The sequence below is a fragment of the Rhamphochromis sp. 'chilingali' genome, assembly GCF_963969265.1.
Source record: "Rhamphochromis sp. 'chilingali' genome assembly, chromosome: 1".
Lineage (NCBI taxonomy): Eukaryota > Metazoa > Chordata > Actinopteri > Cichliformes > Cichlidae > Rhamphochromis > Rhamphochromis sp. 'chilingali'.
The window spans coordinates 53,062,181-53,085,813 of record NC_137929.1 but is presented as its reverse complement, the minus strand read 5'-3'; the positions used below and the strand labels follow the sequence as shown (position 1 = coordinate 53,085,813).

General features: G+C 36.9%; 1 protein-coding gene across 1 annotated transcript; it reads left to right on the top strand.

Moving 5' to 3' along the window:
• Positions 1–14,428: 14,428 nt before the first annotated feature.
• LOC308406348 (butyrophilin subfamily 3 member A2-like) lies at positions 14,429–23,070 on the top strand. Its single transcript, XM_080897313.1, has 6 exons — positions 14,429–14,523; positions 17,819–17,909; positions 18,106–18,447; positions 18,803–19,081; positions 19,165–19,284; positions 20,575–23,070. Exons 2-6 carry the CDS (start codon positions 17,828–17,830, stop codon positions 21,219–21,221), a joined length of 1,470 nt encoding a protein of 489 aa, XP_080753439.1. The 5' UTR covers positions 14,429–14,523; positions 17,819–17,827; the 3' UTR covers positions 21,222–23,070.
• The last annotated feature ends 563 nt before the right edge of the window (positions 23,071–23,633 follow it).

Below are 23,633 nucleotides of genomic sequence, written 5' to 3'. Positions count from 1 at the left end.
TTCCTGTAGATGTCTTGGAGGGAGGGAAGCTCACCTCCAATTATCCGTTCAGAGCACCGCACTACTCGCTGGAGAGCTTTGCAGTTGTAGGCGGTGCTGTTGCCATACCAGGTGGTGATGCATCCAGTGAGGATGCTCTCAATGGCACAGTGATAGAAGGTCCTGAGGATGCGGGGGCTCATGCCGAATCTTTTCAGTCTCCTGAGAAAGAAGAGGCGCTGCTGCGCCTTCTTCACTGTTTTGTTTGTGTGTACTGACCACGTAAGATCCTCAGCCAGATGTACTCCAAGGAACCGGAAGCTGCTCACTCTCTCCACAGCAGCGCCGTTGATGGTGATGGGGGTGTGTACTTCTCTGCACCTCTTTTTTTGCATGTTTGTCAGACAGCATCTCATCAGAATCAGGTCAGGACTTGTACTAGGCCACTCCAGAGTCTCCATTTTGTTTTTCTTAAGCCATTCAGAGAGGACTTACTCATTTGTTTTTGATCATTATCCTGCTGCAGAATCTTCAAGTGGGCTTAAGCTTGAGGTCATGAACAGCTAGCTGTACATTCTCCTTCAGGATGTTTTGGTAGACACCAGAATTAATTAATTAAATTTATCACAGCAAGTCTTCCAGGTCCTAAGACAGCAAAACAGCCCCAGGCCATCACACAGCCACCACCATGTTTTACTGCTGTTATGATGTGCCTTTTCTGAAATATTCTGTTACTTTTACACCACTTGGGACACACACTTTCTAAAAAGTTCAACTTTTGTCTTGCCAGCCCAAAGAGTATTTTCCAGAGTCCAAAAGTCTTGGGGATAATCAAGACGATTTCTGGCAAAATTGAGAGAAGACTTTAAGTTTCTTTTGCTCAGCAGTGCTTTTCATCTTGGACATTTTTGCCCAGTCTTATTTCTTATGGTGGAGTGAACACTGACTATAACTGAGGCAAGTGAGGCCTGCACTTTTTCGCCATTATAATGGCTCTCATTGTGGTTTGGTGGAGACCCACAGATTTAGATGTGGGTTAAGCTTTTCCAGTCTGATTGATGCCAGTTATGTTTTTTCTCATTTCTTTCAGAATTTTCTTGGATACCAACATGATGTCATGGCATGGCATGAACAGGTGTGGCAGTAAGTAGGCCTGTGTGTGGTTCACTTTTTCACACAGGGGGCATGTAGGTTTGGATCCCCAGCTTAATATTAAACACCTTCATTTAGAAACTGCATTTTGTGTTTAATTACATTTTCTTTGTCTAATATTTAAATTTGTTTGATGATCTGAAACATTTAAGTGTGACAAACACAAAAAAATAGGAATTCAGGATGGGGGCCAAAACTTTTTCACACCACTTTACATTATGCTACGTACATTATACTCTAATACCTACATGGATTACAATAGTATGCTTATTGCTATTTTCAACCACACTATGGTATAAAACAAGATATTATGTAATAAGTACCTGTTTTCTTGTTGTTTTTTCTGTCATTATCACATTTATCCATGATTAGATCAGGTACCCTGACATCTTCATACACTGAAACAAATAAACATATGACACCAATGTATACACATGTATAGATATAAAGTAATATTAGTAGAGTAGACATAAAAAGATACATACTTTAAAAATAGTAATCTTTACAGTCGATGTATTCATTACACTTCAAGAAAAAGAATTTCAATAAAGTCTAGAGGCTTGAGTTAATGCCTCACTTGAAATTACAACTATGCTTCAAGAGGAGTAATTACTACAAAAAATCAATACTGAGCAAACAGTATTATCGTTAGTAATTTTATATAATAGTATTTTTATGCAATGTGGTTTCTGTTCATTTACCATGTGATTCTCACCTGGTGCTGATGTCCCAGAGAAAGCCCATGCTATTAGATAGAAAAATAGATAAACAGAGAGATCAAATGTGAGAACTACCAAATGTGTTGGGTTTTAGAATGATTCCTTTATAGGGAAGCATTCTATATAGAATAAAGTGAATCATTTTTTCTATACCTCTATTTTTCCGGCAGTAAAGTGCTCCAATAACTACCAGCACAGCTACACCTAATATGGTAAAGACAGACGGCAACAAGACTGAGGGCTCAGTGGAGTTGGGTGTCTCCTCAGGAGTTCTCTCATTATCTGTAGGTATTGTTTCTTGAGGTGTAGTAGGAATATTCACTGCTAACACAACAAAAGCATTAGTATGGCAATATTCAAATTTCCTCCTGGAGATTACCAGTCAAAAAAAAAGCACTTCTCAAAACCTCTTAGTATTTATTCTGTGACACTATAATGTTTCAGAATTAATGTCATTTTGTCAAACAGATCTTGGCAAAAAAAAATCAACCTTTTTGTTTTGTCTCAAATGACCTTTTTGTTTTCCAGATTGTCATGCAGGCAATAAATTAAAGATTTTTTTACTAGAAGATGAATCCTGGTGAGCCTTGGTTTATATGGTACATTGCGATTTTGTTTTAGCATCACATTTTTAGACTAATTATTGCGTAAAGCTAAAAGAGCAGAAGAGGGGAAGTACTATGTGTGTGCTCTTTCTTTTATACACAATTATACGTCAAATATGTGGTTATTACTCACCCCCAACAGTCAGCCAACTCTCTGGTGATTTCCCTTGAGATTCAATAAAGATGCACTTGTATAGTCCTTCATTAGACTTGGAAAAATTGGGAATGGTTATTTTTCCTACATATCCAGTTTCCAAGTAGTGGCCATCTTTATAAAAATCAGCTACAAGACTGGAAGGTATTCTTTTTTTCTTGCAGCCCAAAGCAACATTATCTCCCTCCATAACTGGAAAAGCAGGAATCTCCAGGATCACATCTCCACCTAAAAAAAATTAAAAAGACAGCAACAATTATAATGATGAATACAGTGATCCCCTCCCCGCCCCCCAAAAAATAAATAAATAAATAAAAAAATACAAATTCCATTTAATACAAAGTCCATGTGCGAATGTGACTAAAGTGAAGATGACTGTAAAAATATTTTTAACTGAAGGCAATCTTGAGATTTTGACATAATACTGGGATTTTTTAAACTGGCGGTTACTAAACATACTAGTGATGGTGATGTTGGCAGTGCTGCTTTTTTCTCCGTCTTCATTTTCGCACCAGTATTCTCCACTGTGTGACTTAAAGGCAGGTTTAATGTACAAAGTTCTTGTTGATGTTTCCCACTGAGTAGAATTTAAACCAAGCTTTTTGATCACTCTCCATTCTGCTGGGCCATGAAACCCCGAGCAGTTTATTGAGATGGAGTCATATTCAAAGAACTGAAGTCTGTTTGGATGAACATGAAGATAAGCTCCTTCTGCTGCACAGATAATTACAAAAAGAAGAAGAAGAAAAGAAAAGAAAAGAAAAAATAAAGTCAGTTGATATTCACTGTTCAAAGAACAGTGAAGTGAAAAAGTCACATGAAGTTACACGAAAAGCAAAGACAACCACCATTGTTCAAATTATGAACCTCAGGATAGAAAATACATACAGTAACTACATCCTCATTTTTTTACAATTTATATATCAAAAATTTCTCCTTACATTTCTGAACATAGCACCATTTCTGATCTTCAGCTATGAGCAGAAAGAGTATCATCACCACTGCAGACACAAAAAGAAAACCTTGATCAACACAACTAGTCGATATCAAATTTAGCTTTTAGTGAGATATTTCAACCATTTTTCAACTTTTTCAATAAATACATATTGTAAACACTGACTAAAAGTAGGATTCATGTTTTGATAACAGTAATATATTATGTAATCACACACACTAATTCATAATTCAAACACGTGAAATCTTTTAAATTTTTACAGTAGTTAAACACGTAGACAAAGACTGTTTTTGTTGTATCTTAAGATTTTGAAATTGAATTAAGATGGAAAGAAGAATAAGTACTTACTCTGTTTCACACCAAACCCTGTGACCTCCATGTTACCCCTCACATGTCTCAAGATATCACTGAGTAAAAGCACAATATCACAGATGCGAAGGTGCAGTACTTCCTTTTTCCTGTTCAGTGTAGAAGCTACCTCGACTTCTGGGGATTTTTTTTACTCCACATGATTAACTTTTATGGGGAACAAAGGGAAACTTGTAAATAACTCATGAGAGAATAAAGTTACGTTGAAACCAAGCACACCATTGTTTTTCTTGTGACATTACCAATAAGTTTGATGTGTCACATGGCCCTCTCCCTATTGGAAAAACAAAAGTTGTATCCAAGATGGCCGACTTCTAAATGGCCACCATGGTCACCACCCATCTTGAGGAGTTTGCCCCCTCACACATACTAATGTCCCACAAACAGGATTTTAATATCACCAACCATTCCCATGTTATTACGGTGTATCCATATAAATGGCCCACCCTGTAGTTTCAAAGACCATTTAGAGCGGTATGTAAAAACCCATTTGCTTATGAATACTTAACTTTCAGCTCCCAAAAAGTTGATTCTGTTCCCTGAGAATCCTCAGTGATAGCAACCCCACCAGGTGTGGAAGGCCCTCATCAACTACAAAGGCCAGAACCCCCCAACGTCTGACAGGAGCCTTAAACTCGCAGGGGGGGCCTTCCTTTCTCGGTTTGAGACCACCCCTCCCCAACTCCCCCTCACCCACCACACCCCCTCTCCCTCGAGAAACATGAGGTCAGGACGAGACTGAGAGCGCAGACCAACTGGCAGGAATCCTCACCAGGCTGTTTAACCTCTCAATCAGGTCCCACACCTCCAGACTCACTAACAGCTCCTTCCCCTGGGCCATGCGGACTGGCAGTAAACACTATCCCACTCTTGCCCACCCACCTCACCAATCTGAGCCATGGTTTGAGTAACCCCCATCACTCAGGAAACTCATACAGAGACTTCAGACACAGACTAAGACTATGTGCACTACTTCCGAGCACTTTGAAACTATCTTGTTGTCTAATGTGTGCCTTTATTATTTTTGTATACATTTCTCTTTTGTATATATCACTCTTGATTGTGTATATTTTTTCTGTTTACTATCTATTCCTGATGTCTACTATTTATATTTTATTCACACACAGTTGGTGTGGAGCACCCACAATTTTGTTGTCCATGTACAATGACAATGAAGGGCTACTCTGTTCTTTTCTATATGCAATCTCAGCTCTGAACTTCACTATTCACCCGGGCCACGTGCCCCTCTCCACGCTTCACCCCACCTTATGAGAAAGTAAGACTGTGCACGTATTGCTGTTTATCACCTGGATTTCCCGCCTGGAATTCTCGCCTAACGGCTTTTTTCTCGCTGCGGAGACACTGAGCCTCCTGGCTCCAGTCCCCTGCTTAGCCTCCCTGTTTCCAGCCACTTCTGGGTTCCTGTACCGGCAGTCACCCAGTATCGGGTTCTGTACTAGCTCTGTTCTGGACTCTCACACCTCATAGTAAATGACTTTGTGGTTATAGCGTAGCCACATTCATAGAACTGTAAATGTTCATTTGCATAATGACTGAAACTAGCGCCACTGAAGGAACAATGGGCTGGGAGGTCAGATCCTTGATCATTAATATGCAAATTCTCATGACCATTGATCAACAACAGTAGTAGTAGGAGTGCTTGTTTTTATTCCCCCCCTCAGCCCACTACTCTTTATGGGTTGCGGGGATGTCTTGGCATCCAGTTATGAAACCATATGCGTTCTGAAAGCAATTCTTTGTCTTGAATGAATGAGCGGAACAGTTTTATTTCTCCATTGCCACGACAACCTTTGACAAAGCCTGAAATCGCACGATGGCTTTTTTTATTTACATTTAGTCAGAAAAAGTGTTACAAAATGTGTTTTAATTACGTTAATTTTCTGCTTCTAACAATGTCCCCAGACGCATACGTTATTTGTTGTTGCGCTCTGTCTAATGTTAGAGAAATCATCCCCCCCCCCATCATCCCCCTACTTTAGTTCAAATTGAAATTGAAATTTTTTATGTAAAACATAAAAACAACAAAACTTAAGACGTTAAATATGGCCTGAAGAAATTTCTGAATATCTAGATCATTGGTGTTTTCCATCTGAGAGTCTACAAGGCATACGCTGAGGCTGTGTTTTAGAAATACAAGATGGTAACATGAGACATGTTAACTTTGAGAAACGTAATTTAACGTGTGAGAAGTATATGCATCACAGAAGCTAAAAAGGAGCTGCTTCTCCCTAGATTTGTTCAAATAAATTACAAGCTATTTGCATAAGTTTGATGCATAATACAAAAAAAAGAAGGTCCATGTAATAGTTCACATGACCTATGCAAGACTTGTTCGGAATCTCAAATGTTAAAGAGGCGGGCCATCCTAGCCATTTCACTAGTGCCACCTTTTTCCGTCCCACTTTTTTTCTAGCCAATATGTTTTCAATTTTAAATGCTTTGTTTGAATCAACAACCACACGTTGTATCTCAGGCTCATAAAATGTCCCTTTCAATACCTCTCCTGCGAGGTCCGCTAATCTGTACACTGGTGGCTGTCTCCCTATGCGTTTTTTGACGGTAAAGATTTCATCGGTGTAGGTCTGCTCATATCCTTTTCGAAACACGCCTCTCAGTTTTGATATTCGTACAGTGTCACCAACATTAAATTTAAAACACGTTTTCTTCTGTTGCTTTGTCTTGTACAGCGTGTTAAAGACGAACTTCTTCTAAAAAAGCACTCCTACTACAACTACTAACAACCACTGATCAAAACCTTTTACACAGTCATCTAACAACTTTGACAAATCATCCATGTAAACATTAAACATAAGAGGAGACAAAACACTCCCCTGTCTAACCCTATTCCCCACATAAAAGGGGGCAGACACACGGTTACCCCATTTTATGTGCATGGACTGATGGGCATACCACAAGGACAGAATTCTAACCAAAGATTTGGGAAACCCTTTGTTGTATAACTTACAGAATAACTCTTCAGGATTTACACGATCAAACACTTTGGAGGCATCAATAACAGCTTGACAAAAAGAATTAAACCCTATCGACTATGACCCTGTGAAACAAAGGGTGGGCAAAGTTTTTTACTAGCAAATTCTAAATGTTCAGCAGATATCTTATCCATCCCCCATGCCTTACTACCTTTAAAAGTTTTTAATTGCGTCTTAAATTACTCTTGATAACACTATAACATCTTCTTTATTATCAGTTTAAATAAAACACATCACAGTAATATTTCTGCTATATTCGAGTAATTTCCGCTGAGCCACTAACACCATCAATATTAGCTGGTACAGAGTTCTTAACACTATTCATTAAAAAAAAATTCTAGAAATAACTATTTACTTTATTAGTCTCCAAATTCATTCCTTTTAATAAAACATAAAGCATACTTAAAATGAGTATGTGTGCTTTTCCTATGTTCAAATAGATAACGCCATAACGTCTCTGCCCTGACTCCACCCAAGCCTTAAAGGATCTTCTAAAGCTCATTAGCATATGCAGTGGGATGCAAAAGTTTGGGCACCCCTGATAATTTTCATGATTTTCCTTCATAAATTATTGGTTGTTTGGATAAGAAATTTCATTTAAATATATCATATAGCAGATGAACACAATGATATTTGAAATGAAGTTTATAGGATTTACAGAAAGTGTGCAATAGTTACTTAAACTAAATTAGGCAGGTGCATAAATTTGGGCACCCTTGTCATTTTATTTATTTGAATACCTTGAGCACTAATTATTGGAACACAAAATTTGTTTGGTAAGCTCATTGACCCTTGACCTACACACACAGGTGAATCCAGTCATGAGAAAGGGTATTTAAGGTGGCCAATTGCAAGTTTTTCTCCTCTTTGCATCTTCTCTCAAGAGTGGCTACATGGAAGCCTCAAAACAACTCTCAAATGACCTGAAAACAAAGATTGTTAAACATCATGGTTTAGTGGAAGTATAGAAAAAGCTATCTCAGAGATTTCAGCTGTCAGTTTCCACTGTGAGGAACATAGTGACGAAATGGAAGACCACAGGCACAGTTCTAGTTAAGGCCGGAAGTGACAGGTCAAGGAAAATCTTAGATAAGCAGAGGCGAAGGATGGTGAGAACAGTCATAATCAACCCACAGACCAGCACCAAAGACCTGCAACATCATCTTGCAGCAGATGGAGTCACTGTGCATCGTTCTACCATTCGGCGCACTTTACACAAGGAGATGCTGTATGCGAGAGTGATGCAGAGGAAGCCTTTTCTCCGCCCACAGCACAAACAGAGCCGCTTGAGGTATGCTAACGCACATTTGGACAAGCCAGCTTCATTCTGGAATAAGGTGCTGTGGACTGATGAAACTAAAATTGAGTTATTTGGGCATAACAAGGGGCATTATGCATGGAGGAAAAAGAACACAGCATTCCAAGAAAAACTGCTATCTACAGTAAAATATAGTGGTGGTTCCATCATGCTGTGGGGCTGTGTGGCCATCAGTGTTGGTCAAGTTATTGAAAAAAGTAATCAGTAACTAATTACCAATTACTTCCCCAAAAAAAGTAATCCTGTTACTTTACTGATTACTTATTTTCAAAAATAATTAATTACTTCGTTACTTAGTTACTTTTAAAAACACGATTTACAACCTGAATAGGTGATAAAGTGATAGATCTTTCAGCCCAATTCTACTTTTTCTGCATAATCCATCATACAAAATGTAATCAAATGGAAAAGTATCTTTTTAAAACTTGTTTTATCAGTTTTAATCTTTTAACTTCATGCATCAAGCAAAAATTTAATTATATGCAACATTCTCTGACTGGAAGAAATTTGTTTAACATTTAAACCTATTTTCTGTACATTGCTTGCTTGGAAGTTTAGGGTTTTTTTTCGCTGTAAAAAGAAGTTTTCTTCTCACGCACAACGGGCACTAATGTTTTTGTCACTTTTTATGGAATCAAACTCAAAATAAGGTCAGTACGTCCACGCTTTAAATGCTACACACTCATACTCTCTCCCGCACTCGATATATTATCCACTGTTGATCTGCACACAGCTGTTGTCACGAACGTTGTACTCGCTTACGTCACTGTCATGAGACATTCTTGCAAAAAAAATCACGGTTTTAGTAACGCAGTAACGCAGCGTTCCTACGGGAAAGTAACAGTAATCTAATTACCGTTTTTGCAATAGTAATCCCTTACTTCACTCGTTACCTGAAAAAAGTAATCAGATTACAGTAACGCGTTACTGCCCATCTCTGGTGGCCAGTGCAGGGACTGGGAATCTTGTCAGAGTTGAGGGACACATGGATTCCACTCAGTATCAGCAGATTCTGGAGACCAATGTCCTGGAATCAGTAACAAAGCTGAAGCTGCACCGGGGCTGGATCTTTCAACAAGACAACGACCCGAAACACTGCTCAAAATCCACTAAGGCATTCATGCAGAGGAACAAGTACAACGTTCTGGAATGGCCATCTCAGTCCCCAGACCTGAATATTATTGAAAACCTGTGGTGTGAGTTAAAGAGAGCTGTCCATGCTCGGAAGCCATCAAACCTAAATGAACTAGAGCTGTTTTGTAAAGAGGAATGGTCCAAAATACCTTCAACCACAATTCAGACTCTCATTGGAACCTACAGGAAGTGTTTGGAGGCTGTAATTTCTGCAAAAGGCGGATATACTAAATATTGATTTCATTTCTTTTTTTGTGGTGCCCAAATTAATTCACCTGCCTGATTTTGTTTAAACAATTATTGCACACTTTCTGTAAATCCAATAAACTTCATTTCACTTCTCAAATATCACTGTGTGTGTCTCCTATATGATATATTTAACTGACATTTTTTATCGTAACAACCAACGATTTATACAGGAAAATAATGACTATTACAAGGTTGCCCAAACTTTTGCATCCCACTGTAACTTCCAGCCTCATTTAGCTTTATACATTTTAGTCTTAGGCAGTGAGCTGCTCGACATGAGTAGGGACTCCACAATATTCTCATATAAGGAACACAACTCAGCCGCATGTTGGGGATTATTACAATTAACATGTAAATGCATCTTTTGGTAGCTCAATCCTATCAGAATATACCAGAAGATCCTCCTCAATCAGGTTAGACCAATTTTCCCCTCAAATGTATTATTAATCGAAGGCAATTTGCCCAAATATACAGATAAAGAGATACAGGCACATGATCAGTAAGAGCAAGATGCTAATTAATGCTCATAAACTCTAATGAGTCCTGAGCTGTGCAGATACAATGATCTAACCATGATGTTGTGTGCCATGCTTCTCTAATATGTGTGTAGCTATTATCAGGCAAAAAGACTTAACTGGAGAGATTTAAGCCATTATCAGAGCAGCACTGCAGTAAATGACTTGCAAATAAAGATCTACCATCAGATACATCCGCATTCCGACGCTTGCCCCAACCTGATGCAGAAGCCGGGTCGCCTGGATTCCGCCAGAGATTCCGCAGGAGCCGATGCTGCTGTCTACATTGAATTACTCTAACCCCATTTAGCTACCCCTGTTGCTTGTCATGGGTTTTCATGGTGTTACAGTGTGAACATTTATGTGCTTTTTGTACTAAGGAGTTTTTGTTTTCTGTTCTCATACTGATCCCCTATAAGGAGCTCAGTCTGAGTGGAGTTCTCTTTTTTTCTCCTCCTCTTCCCTACTGTGTTGTACGTTTCACTGTTTTTCTTTAATGCTACCTGTTCTGACCTGTCTCCCCGGTGTGATGTTTTTGTAATGTGTGTATGATTGGAAGAGGTCCAATTTCACTGCAGGCAACTGCAAGTGACAAATAAAGCTTCATCATTATCATCATCGATCAGGGGACGACGGTTGGGCACGCAGGCCCTTTTCTACTGTTTAGGAAGCCGCCAGTGCTGTCGGTTCCTGTGCGTCTTCATCCTCCCATCTTAATATTCTACGTATTTTTCTATTCTATATTCTAGTTTTTATGTTTTTACAATGCTGTCTCCCTGATTTTTTTGTTGTTGTTTTGCAGATTTGTCACACATTTCAGATCAATCACAATAGACGACGATAACATGAGTAAATATAAATTGCAGTTTTAAATAATGATTTCATCTATTAACAGAAAAAAATCTATCAAAACCTATGTGGAAAAAGTATGTGGCTCAAAAAAAAAGTTGTCCCACCCCCTTCATCGCCAAGTTTTCTTTTCCTTTTTTCTTTTATATTTACTTTTCCTTCTTTGCTCCCATTTATAAATTTTATGATCATTTAGTTTTTATGATTCTCGTGATAATCTGTCAAAGACCACATCTACCACATTTTCTTAAAAGATTCTCGCTCTGGTGTGTTGCTTTACCTCCTGTTACTACGTCTAAAGGTCAATTCTAATAAACACAGTTAAAATTAAAGGCAGCTATGTTGTTGCTGCAACATATCTGATTTATAGCAGTCTCAGATTAAATATTATCAGCATGTTGATGGGACTGAACAACAGACAGCCTTCCAATTTCCTACATTTTTTTATTTTACTTTTTGTGTGTGTGTGTTTGGGGGGGGGGGTTTGTGTGCTTTTTCTTTTTGTGCGTTTTAATTAGCTTACAGCAGTTCTTCAATTTGACTTTGAGGAAAAAGTCATAGGTTAGGTATGTATCCGTATTAAATAATTACTCAAGGGTGATAGCAATTAAAAGAGATAGTGTGGCAGACCACCAGGTGGCTCCACTCACACCCAAGGTCAAGGGAAGTGCTGGGGTGGAGGTTTTGGCGCTTTTTGTATGTGGAGTTGTTGTGAAGCTGTGAATAAAGAAGTTAGAGTGAGACATATTGAGACCTCTCCTGTTGTCTTTACATTCCTCCACAATAGCAAGATTTTATAAATGGACTTTGACAAGGCAACTTACTTTCCTCTGAGGTGAGCTGACATTCTGCCACACTCCATGGTATGTACGTATGATTTGATAAAATTCCTGTTAATGATAATTTACAATGACAGTAATACCTAACGATGCATAACAATTCATAATATCTTACAATTTATTTATTTATTTGTATTTATTTATCTCTTTCTATATTAGTATTAGTTTCTGATGGTGGTACACAGTGATTGTTTTTACAAAAACGGCATTAATACAGATAATTGATATTAAGTATACAGTGCAATTTATAGCAGATACGTTGTACAGTAAAATGACTGCTTACACATTTCCTGAATGCTTCAAAAATCCAAGCTAAATAATCCCTTAGAAAAAGAAAAGATCTCCTAAACACATCACTGTGTCTTTTTCTTTTATTCTTATTTAAGTAGACTTTGCTGATCTCTGTAATACTACATCAATTAAATTTTTTGGTTTTTTGGTTTTTACATAAGCCAAAAATGAGGACATTTATCTTTTGCTGGGTTTTTCTTTGCATCCTGTTGTATTCAGGTAATGTATATTTAACATACTTGTAACAACTTGTAAAAGTTTTCATCAAGATCTAATGGCATCACTAATACTACAGTATTGATGGTTTTTCATATGCTAAGACCTACATAAATCTTAAGCACTTGCTAACATGATTTCTTTGATAACTATGCTGTATAATTATGTGCTTACATTTCTACTCTAGATAATGGGATTGACCTCCACACTGCAAATTGTGTCTATTTTAGAACAGCCTCTTATATAAGCATTATGTCTAAAAGATATGTAAAAAAGAAAAGAAAAGAAACTGACATGATATTTTTTTAAATCTGTTGGGTTTATATTACCATGCACCCACTTCGGATGCTACCAGTCAATACATTGGGTGTTATTATCAGAAATCATTTCCATAGATATGGGCCAGAAGGGACCTTCTCTACCTTCTAGTTTGTTCATAAGGTTGTTCTCATCCATCCAGATGGAGAATCACTAACAGGAGCGTGGAAGACTCCAGAATCCACTCTGACTGGAATCCAGTGAATACAGCAGTGTGTACAGGTAAGACCACTTAAACGGACAGCATTTATAGACTGACTATTAAAAGTCAGCGAGTGTCAATAATGTTAATGTGGTTATGTTAGTAATACACCGAGTGCTAATATAACAGCTTTAAGATGCATTTGTAGATATTATTACGTGTTTTACCGTCTTTATGGTGCTAGCTTAAAGTTACGGTGTAAACGTTAGCTTATATTGGAGGAAAGCTGTTACTGTTTAAACAATGTTAGCACAGAAATATTAGCTTCTGTCATGACTGATGAAGTTACTAGTTAATAAAGTTTCCAGTAAAGTGTTTAATCGCAGCCAGATCGCAGAATCGCAGAATCAGGATTGAGTCAGGCTGCATCAGCTGAATCTGTTATTTGTAAATATCAGTATGTTTTATTCAGGTGTGGGGAAAATACATAAGAGTGCAGCGAAGCGACGTACCAGATTAATCCCTGTCCAAAGGTATCATACTTAAATCGGACTACTGAACCTGCCACATCAGCCTTTTGTGAGGTCTGTTTAAAGTAGACTAAAAGTGAACTGCAGGTTCCTGAGAGGTGGACTGTGAGCACAGAGACACATATTCATACATACAGCTGCAGCATATGGAACGCCAGGACTGACAATGATGAATTAATTAATTAATTAAATACACCATTAAATAATTAATTAAATATGTTAATTAAAGTAATATTTTTGACACATTTAATTAATTATTGGAACATTTAATTAATTAATTTTGGCACACTTGACTCCTTCAGGTCTCACCATGAAATAATTTTATCTGTCAACCTCACCCATCAAACTCAGGGGGCGGGGTTAACACTGATTGAGTCAAAACCATTGCTTTGGCCTGGTGGCCATTGTTTTTAGAAGGCATTTCTGCACACAAACAACCGGCATGTGGAAACTAACTGAACTGTACTTTGAAAAACCCTGTTTGTGTGTCACCAAATATAGTTTTAATATTTTTTAGCCGAGAATGTAGTGGTTTAATCTTCAGATATCTGGTCGGTTTGTCAAGATAGAGCCTCTTTAGAAAAGTGCGTCGATGATTTCCGAGATGTCTGCCCAGCTCAGTGTCGCAGCAAAGCATGGGATAGACCCGCTCGCAGACACAGACCTTCAAAGTAAAACAGGAAATTCACAAACACAAACTCAGGGAGACAGACAAAGCACCAGGGTAACGACACAGGAACTAAACCTAGAACTGTAAACCCTGACAATAAAACCTACATACTTATAAAGATAACCATGAAGAAATTAAACATCAGATCAGCTAATAATAATAAACACAATGCCAAACACAAAACGCTGGGTCAACGACCCAGCACCATGACAAAACCATTTGAGCTCCTCTTTGGTTTACACATGATCTGAACTGATCTGATGCCGTATGCAACCAACGTAAGCCATCCCTGTGTTAGTAATGCCCAGTGTTTATCTGATAAACATAAAGGAATGTGCAGCAATGAACGTTAGAAACTGGTCCAACCGGAGTGTCTGTTTTGCAGTAACTGGTTGATACTTGTCTCAGTTTTTGTTTCCTGCTCGGCTCCAGTGACTCATTTCACTTTAACAGCGACACTTTGGATTAGTTTGGATCACTGTGTCTGAGTCTAGGGTCTTTATCTGTGGTAAGTCTTTATGTTTATTTGTTTGTTTGGTTTCTTTTTTGTTTGTTTTGGTTTTCTTTTGATTTTGAGTCAGAGAACAAGTAGGAATCTGGTCTGCCACCTCTGGCAAGCACATTGTGTGGGCCAGATCTGTGCCATATCAATTTTGCTATGTGGGAGACTGCTGCTGATTCGTGCAACATAAAAACAACAAATTAGTTGAAAAAGTTTTTATATGAAAATGTCTTCAGCTGCTTTTTAAAAGAATCAATGGAGTCTGTACAGCAGACATTGGGGGTGATTAGATTCTTGGACATGTCAAAGAACAGAAACAAAATTGATTTGATTGGATTATTATTTTTTTGTATAGTTTCTCTCAACACAAAAATGCCCCATTCATTTCATGTCAGCATTTTTTAAAGAAAAGTAGTGATATTTTACATTTTTACTGTTTTCCATTGTAGGCTAATGCATGAAATTCTTGCCTTTTTGCCACTTGTATTCTGGAGCCGTGTGATCACCAGGGCGTCCCAAGAGTGATTTATATGGATGTGTGTGTGTGAAACTATTTTTAGATCAACATCTGATTCATCAATGAGCACATTTATTATGCAAACTGCACCAACACGGAAAACGTCACCAAAAAAAAATAAACACAACAGAACACATGAAATATGTATACATTTGAATCTGAAACATCCAGGCTTTGAATATGTGATGTATGTCCGTGTTTGGGAGAAAGAGATAAATGGATCTCTTTGTGTGTGTGTTGTCTCGATTCTTTGTTGATGTGCTGAGAACAAACAACCAATACTCAGAACAGGTCCAGTTAACAACAATAATTTATTTTAGTACATATATGTGGGACATCCACACGGCACCGCCCAAAGCGTGGTCCGGTGGATCTCAAAGAGGAAGCACTTTGATACACAGTTGTATATGTCAGGGTTCATGCCTCTTCATGTGTAAGCAGAGTATATTTATCATCCATCAGTTACAGTTAGAGATAGCTAGATATGATTCCTTTTTTGGTGATCTTCTACAATTACTTAAAAATCTATCTTAACTACTCTCTCCTTGCTGTTTCCTGTTCTTAATATGAGGCCTATAATAGTCTATGACACATCCTGAGTACATTCTGTTCTGCACAATTTTCAGTCTTGCTAAACAATCTAATGACCTATGACACAGTTTATAACTCAAAGGTGGCCTTTCATATACTGACCTGTTATTAAATGCATAAAACAAAATACACGGCAAATAAGCGCTAGAAAATATATTTTCCCAATAGTGTGTGTGTGTTGGTGGGGGTTGGGAGAATTGGGTGTGTATGAGAGAGCATGTATGTAAATCTGTAAATATGCACTGATCATTTAATGGGGTGAAAAAGATCATCTTAGCGGATATGTTTGATGTATGTTTGAAGAGGTGCTTAAGCCAAAACATGGCCTCTTATTCAAAAAGAAAAACTGATGTTAGTGTGTGTATGTACCTGGCTTGTCCTCTGAATGAAGCAAATTCAAGCACATTAAAAGGTAACCAGACAGCACGTGTGGAAAGCGATATTCCAGTGTTTCTCTTTAAAAACCACACACCAATTTTTAAAATTGCCAGTTATGCCGTGAGAGAGCTGAAGCTCTTTCACTCAGAAGAGAGAAACATTTTAAAGACCCAATGCAAATATACCATGTAACAATTTTTTACACCCTTATCATTTCATTTGATGAAATGGGTAATCCAATTACTGAAGCGCTGCTCTTAAATACACACACCAAGAAAACTGTATGCACTATACACAGTGAGTTATATTTGACACCTTTCACGGACATAATGTCCTTGTTCACAACTCCTAAACAAGGAATTCACAGCATGTAGGATGTTGAAGCACATTCATCATGTTAAAACACAGCTTTGACTTAAATGAACAAATGAATCAAATTGAAAGTTTAACAAAATTCCAACCCGTCCTCACTTTATGAAAAGAACTGACCTTTGATATCAGGAACTATAAAGTCAACACGCGTTATTGTTTAACAGAGGGTTGGGTTGAGAGTGCACATAGTTTTATTACAACCTACTTTCTTTGAGCTTTGGTGACTGTTTTGAGCAGTTCGACAGGTATGTAGACTTTTACCATAGAAAGCTAAACTGTAATCTTTTCCTTCTGTATTTATTTAGATTACTTAGCCTCAGTTTTCTAGTAGGTGCTTATAATACATAAAATCACATTGATCCCATTAGCATTAACAGTTAACAGAGGCACAAAGAGTGCTGTAAGCGTCAAGGAGCGAAAGTAACATAATTATTATTTCTGGATACTTGTACATTCATAAATATTTAAAATGTGTACTTTTAATTACATGCTGTTATTAGTTGCTACTTCGAGAGTTTACAATTTGAAATAAAATCCATATCTTCTATCAGCATTTTATAGACAGTAAGACTATTAATTGCAAACAGGACAAAAGAAACCATGACCTATGCACAGACACAGCTTATTGGTTGAGGAGGATATACTGAACTCAATGTTACTTGTGTCTCTTGTCTCTCAACTTTCATCGCTCTATTATTTTGATCTCTTTATAAGCAGTTACTGGTAAGAGTAGATGTTGGAATCAGACAATGAAAATGGGACAGAAAAAAATCACCAATGTTTTATCACTGTTTATCAACGAAAACTTACTTTTGTGCTAAATTTCACAGACTTAGATGTAGAACTTTTATTGTCATTGTATAGTTACTTGCACCATTAAATTATGTAACAAGACCACAAGGTGTGAAAATAAAAGACAATATACAAAAGAAGAAGAAAGAAATACATAAACACCATGTACACTCAAATATAATAAATAATAAATAAATAAGGGTGGACGGGCTATGAAAATTGCACATCTGCTAAAATATTGCACAAAGGAGAAAAAAAGGGAGACCTTTGATTTAGTAAAAAGTGCTTTTGTTATTTTGCTTGTAGTATAATAACTTCATAAAGATGAGTAACTGGGCTGTGTCCAGATGACATGGTAGCTCTCATCAAGAGCTAAGAAGAAAACGTCAACAATTCCCAGCTTGTCTTTCAATTGAATGTCCAGATTTCCTGCAATGTTCTTGATCTCTGTTGTTACTGTTACTCCTGGAAAGGAGCACATTTCCAAATGATTAAAAATAAATTCAACATAATTAAATACTTTTTTCAAATGTGATATTACCGTGACAGTCTACAAATCAGTCTTTCACTGTTTCATTTTTTTCTATCGGAGAATGGCTTAATACAAAAAGTGTGTGTTGCTATGCCCGCCCCCCCCCCTTTTTTTTGCAGACATCTAGAATGAGTCCTATAAAGAATAAACATCTCTTGGTTTTGCATCATGTTGTTGTCGTCCTCCTTTTTCTAACACAAACTTGTGGTGGTAAGTTGCACACAAACATTTATAAAATCCACAATTTAAAGTTCTTACCTGTAGTCTTACACAGACGATGGAAACACACACTGTAACAGCACCAGTTTATGTTGATGTAGTTAAATAAATCAATTACACAGTTTGCTCAGACTGATCGTCACAATTACTAAACTGCAGAATTTGTTTGTGTCCCTAAATTTGTTAGGTCAGCATCAGATGATTGGTCCAACTCAGCCAGTAGTGGCCATGATTGGTGATGACATCATTTTGCCATGCCACCTGGAACCTGCTGTGGATGCTGTTGACCTGACTGTGGATTGGTCCAGAACTGACCTCAAACCTAGATCTGTCTATGTGAGGCGAGAGGGTGTGGAGCTTCTGACTGAGCAGAATCCTTTGTACACAGGAAGAACATCACTCTCTGTCAACAAACTGCAGTGTGGAGACGTTTCACTGAAACTGTCCACAGTACAACTCTCTGATGCAGGAACATACAAATGCCTTGTACCTAAATTTAATGCAGAAACTGTGGTGACGCTTGCTGTAGGTAAGTTTCATTTAATTTAGATTAATTTCTTCACTTTGCAATTTAGATGTGAAGAAAGACTTTAAGCAACATAGATATTGAGTGGATAGGTACAAGTTAATTTCAGCCTATATACAGGAACTTCGAAAAGAGAAAATGGAATAAATAAGTAAGATTATTAGAATTTTGACCAGTTAGATTGGCACAGTTGATGTCACATAGCATCGTGCCTCTCTATAAGCTTAAAAGGACAATTTGAGTTAAGGTCAATAAGAGAGAAATTTGGGCGAACTGTAACTATTTTAAGAATCTTTTTTTAGATATATATTTTGCCAACTACATTTCAATATTTTGTCTTTCATTCTTTTCTTTGCAGGTTCAGTTTCCTCACCAGTCATAGAACTCACTAATGTCAAAAATGAAATGGTGTTAGAGTGTAAATCTAATGGCTGGTATCCAGAGCCTCAGATGTTGTGGGTGTACAGTGAGGGAAAACCCATTTCTGTGGAACCTACAAAGATTGTCAGAGGTTCTGATGGCCTCTATACTGTCAGCAGTAAAGTGACTGTGGAGAAAGGACAGAGCTACAGCTTCACCTGCAAAGTTCAACAGAAGAATATCAGTCAAATCAAAGAGACACACATCCATGTTTCAGGTAGAAATGCTTTTTTATCACTCACATTAACTTTCAGTTACAGAAAGTAGAATCTAGAACATTTTGTCTCCTTATATTCACAGGTGATCTCTTCATGGTCCAGTCTAATACTGCTGTTCACATTATCATCAACTTGGCTGTCTGTTTAATAAGCGTCGGGACAGTAATATTCCTAATATGGAAGTGTGGACAAAAGAAAACCAGTAAGTTCAAACTACATGGCACTTTTTTACCCCAACCTCAAATTATCATCAGGCCTTTTTAATGTCTTGTTTTAGTGTAACTGCCTTTAAAATTAAGGGCTAAGAAGTACAAACGTGATTCAAATAAAAATGACACAAACACATAAACAGTTATGTTAAAGGCGCTCGAGGGAAAAAAGTGGATGGAGACTGTAGAAATTACAGCGATTTACTAGCAAAATTGGAGGCTCTCATCAACTTTACTTTTATAAAGGAATATAACCCTGTGTCCTGTGTTGTAAAGAGATGTGTTAAGACATGCAGAGTTGGTCACATCAGTGCAGACTGACTGAGATTGCAATATCTTGACTCTCTGTCTGCATTTATAAACTAAGTGTTAATTATTGGCAAGTGGTTGCCCGTCTGTCAGAGAGTAACTGGACTTACTTCAAGTCAGACTGTGTTTATTTGTTGGCAGTTTGCATCCCATTAGCAACCTGTGCAATTGCCCTGTGATCAAAAGTTCTGTTGTGACTGACACTTTTGGGGGGCAAAGGTAAAATATATTTGAGAAAATTACCCCGTGTAAAATTATCATTATAGCAACAATATTAAATAAAACTTTTTGTGCTTCATCCTGATTGTAGGAATTGTCACCAAAATGAATTATAAAACACAAAGTGAAAGGAAATTAAACATGAGAATTAGATATGCATAAATAGATACTATGTGAATTTGAAATTGGCAGAACCTCTGTATTTCTCATGTAGCAGTTTCATTACATCAAAAAAAGAATATCCCTTATTAGTGACATTTGAAATTAAAGTCAGTTTTTCTGAAAAGAAGACTTTTGTTCTAGAATCTGCATTGTTGTTGTGGGGTGGTAATCATAGGTGTTAGTCTCTATAGTAATTCAAATTTTCATTTATATTTTAATACTGCTTTATTAATTTAGAACTGCCAGCAATGTGTAATACATAAAAATGACAAATATTTTATCCCTATTTTCCAAACAATCTGAATACAGACTTGTTGATAAAGTAGAATTCTTTGTTTGTTTGTTTGTTTGTTTGTTTAAGTATTTTCCTCTGATTTGATTGTCACCGACAAAAAGTTGAGTTTGGGAAAGTTGATAAAAAATAGTACATAAGTATTTTATTTTTGAACATTTTTATTTCTACTTTTGCAATTTTATTTTTTTCAAATGGTCATTCTCTTTTGCATTCCTCTTAAGCACTGTTTCCAAGTATGTGTTTGAGTTCTCACCTATATTTCTTTTAAACATTTTTTCCTGCATTTTTATTCACACAGATGTCAAGATACATGATGAGGATGGAAATGAACTACATCAAACAGAGATGGAGAAGAAATTAAAGAGAGTATGTGAGGAAAAGAAAAGACTTGAAGATCAGTTGCAGAACAATGAGGAAGACTTCGAACATGTCCAACAAACCATTGAAAAACTGACCACTGAAAAGACATTTCTGAAGAACCAAAAAGAAAAACTTATTGAACTACTGAAGGAGGACAATAAACAATTGACAGAGATCCAGTTAAAGTTGAAGAAAGAAAACCCATTACTTCAGAAAGAAAAAAAAATGAATAAGCGTGGAGATAAAAAAACTGACCTGGAAAACAGAATAAAAGTACATGAAGAACTGTTAAAGATGACAGAAAAACTAATGGAGGAAACAGAGAAGATTATAATCCAAATGACAGAAAGGAAGGGAAAGCTAGAAAAAGACAAGGAACAAATTATGAAACACTTGAGAGAGAAACAAAGAAATGAAAGACATTTAGAAAAAAGTGTCAGAGAAACAAGCGAGAAAGAATGTTCTTCAGACAATTTTGTGTCTGATTCTAATAACAGGCCTCACCAAGAGTCCGATCTTGGTGAGTGTGTGAGCGTGGTGCAGGAAGGTGTTGAACGTGACACATTAGGGCCTCTAATCTCATAAAGTGTCTGACTACAAAATGTATGATTTAATAATATGAGTTTAATAAAATCAATGAAAAAAGGTTAATTAACAGTGTTTTAAAAAGGTGAAACAAAGTATTCCTGTGTTTGAATTATGTTACAATCAATGTTAATGGGAAAATCTGCTGAAGAAAAATAAATTCTGCATATCAAGAATAACAAAGAATATGTAATGAATTGATTTCAAGGTTTAAAAGTACAAACTTTGTGTTAAATAATGTAATTTAGACAGAGAGAGAGAGATAAGGTGTGGGTGGACATCGGATGATTAAATGTCAACAACTTGATTGGATGTCCAAAATGCGAACATGTGACGCCCAGTAGGAAAGGGAGGAGAAAGGCTGACCATAAAAATTCTGCATTCGTCCCTGTTGTCTTCTGTGAGATGAGCAGTTCATAAGATTGGATGTAAGAGATTCACAGTTTCTCAGAAAATTCCAGCAGGGACACTCAAAGGGGTAATGGAAGTCCAAACCTTAAACCGGTGAATTGATTTTGGAATTTATATCTGCTAAAATACCATGGCCAGCTGCTTTCCTGTTGGGTGATTATCATTAGTGGATTTTCAGATCTAGTTGCACTCATCCTTTCTTCAATGTCTCTTCACCAAAGATAAGAACAAATTCAACTCACGATAGGTTAGTTAGATAAGTGTAGTTTTTGATTATTGTTTGGGGATTTTTACTCTTTTATTTTACTTCTACCATGCTCTTGCTAAATTTCTTTAATAAAATATTCTGCCATTAGTCTAAGTTGTAGACGTTCACTTTTTAACCATTTTTGAAACAGTAAAGGCTATGGTCTGAGTATTATTTTTTATTTGTGCAAATAGCTCTTACAGGTTACCCTGTCAATCAAAGTGGTAGTTGTTAGTTCTTTTCCATAGAACCTACGATCAGTGTTATTTCTAAGGCTGGGGAGTGGACCAGATTTAAGCTACAACTCCAAAAGGTCTAAGTGTAATGCTCTGATGACTTTTAGTTGATCATAATCTGTTTAACAAGGAAAGAAAGTCACTGTCCATGAACAATCTAAAGCTGTTTACTTTTTCTTACATCATTTTTTTCTCCACACTTACAGGCCCTTATTTATTTTATACTCCAGCATACATTAAACTCTAATAATACAAGCATAAAGTCAAGCGGATATACAGTATACTTACAGTGGGGCAAAAAAGTATTTAGTCAGCCACCGATTGTGCAAGTTCCCCCACCTAAAATGATATGTGTTACACATATGTGTAACATCAGAAACAGTTCCGTATTCTTTGTGGAACTCCTCCTTACTCCACCTGGTCCCGTCAGAATGGCAAAGAGTGAACTCACTCCCCTCAGTACGCTCTGGCCAGAAGCGTTCTTTGCCTATGGTAATTAAATCACCATAGGTTTCATGGCCTTGAAGAATGATTCGAAGTGGAGCTTCGTCCATTATTAACTTCTGGTACCGTCCACACTTTCTATGAGTTCTTGGCTTCCACCCCAAGGGAGCCAGTCTGACCTAGCATCAAGGAAAAAAAGGGAAATTTATTAAAAAATATGCCTTTTTAGAAAGTTATTTTTTAATATATTGCTGATAGTCATACAGGTAGCTTCACTTTTTAACTAACCTTCAATAATGATTTGCCATGGTCCAAACGTTTATCATTCAATGGAAACTGCCTTTTCTTTACTTGAGGCTGTAGTAGTTTCTTGGCTTTACCAAAGGCCTCTGCTGCACCTGTAATGGATGAAGCTGAAAGTTAATCAAACTGATCCACAGCGAGTTCTATATTACAAGTGATCTTAAAGCAAAATAATTGGGGTTTTCTTACTGAGAAATTCATTGCCACGTGTTGAAGTAGTGTCATCTGCAATATAAATAGGGCATTGATGTGAAACATGTGGTTTATAGAATTTTACTACAATCACTGACTACTGCACAGTCATCTGCTTTCAAAATGTATTGCACCTATTAATAAAGTGGTTATTCAATCATAACCTGCTAAGCATATCATGTTAAATAAAGGAGATTATTTTGCATGTTGTTCAAAAATATCAAAACCTACCTGATTTTTCTGCTGTCAGGAGCTTTTTTATGTTGTTATCAAAGCCTTTTTGGGTAATCTCACCTTCAAATAAAATTTCAAAAGGGTATGTAGTTATAGATTGACTGTAGGAGACAGATCCTACATGACTATCTAACTTTTAAATTGCAATCTTTTAATTTTGTGAGAAATGTATCTTTTGTCATTTTTTTTAAATCGGGCACTCCAACAATATCATAAAGTAATAACTATATACGTCTGTTAACATGCATATTAATCAAATCAAATCAAATCAAATCACTTTTATTGTCACATCACATGTGCAGGCACACTGGCACAGCACATGCGAGTGAAATTCTTGTGTGCGAG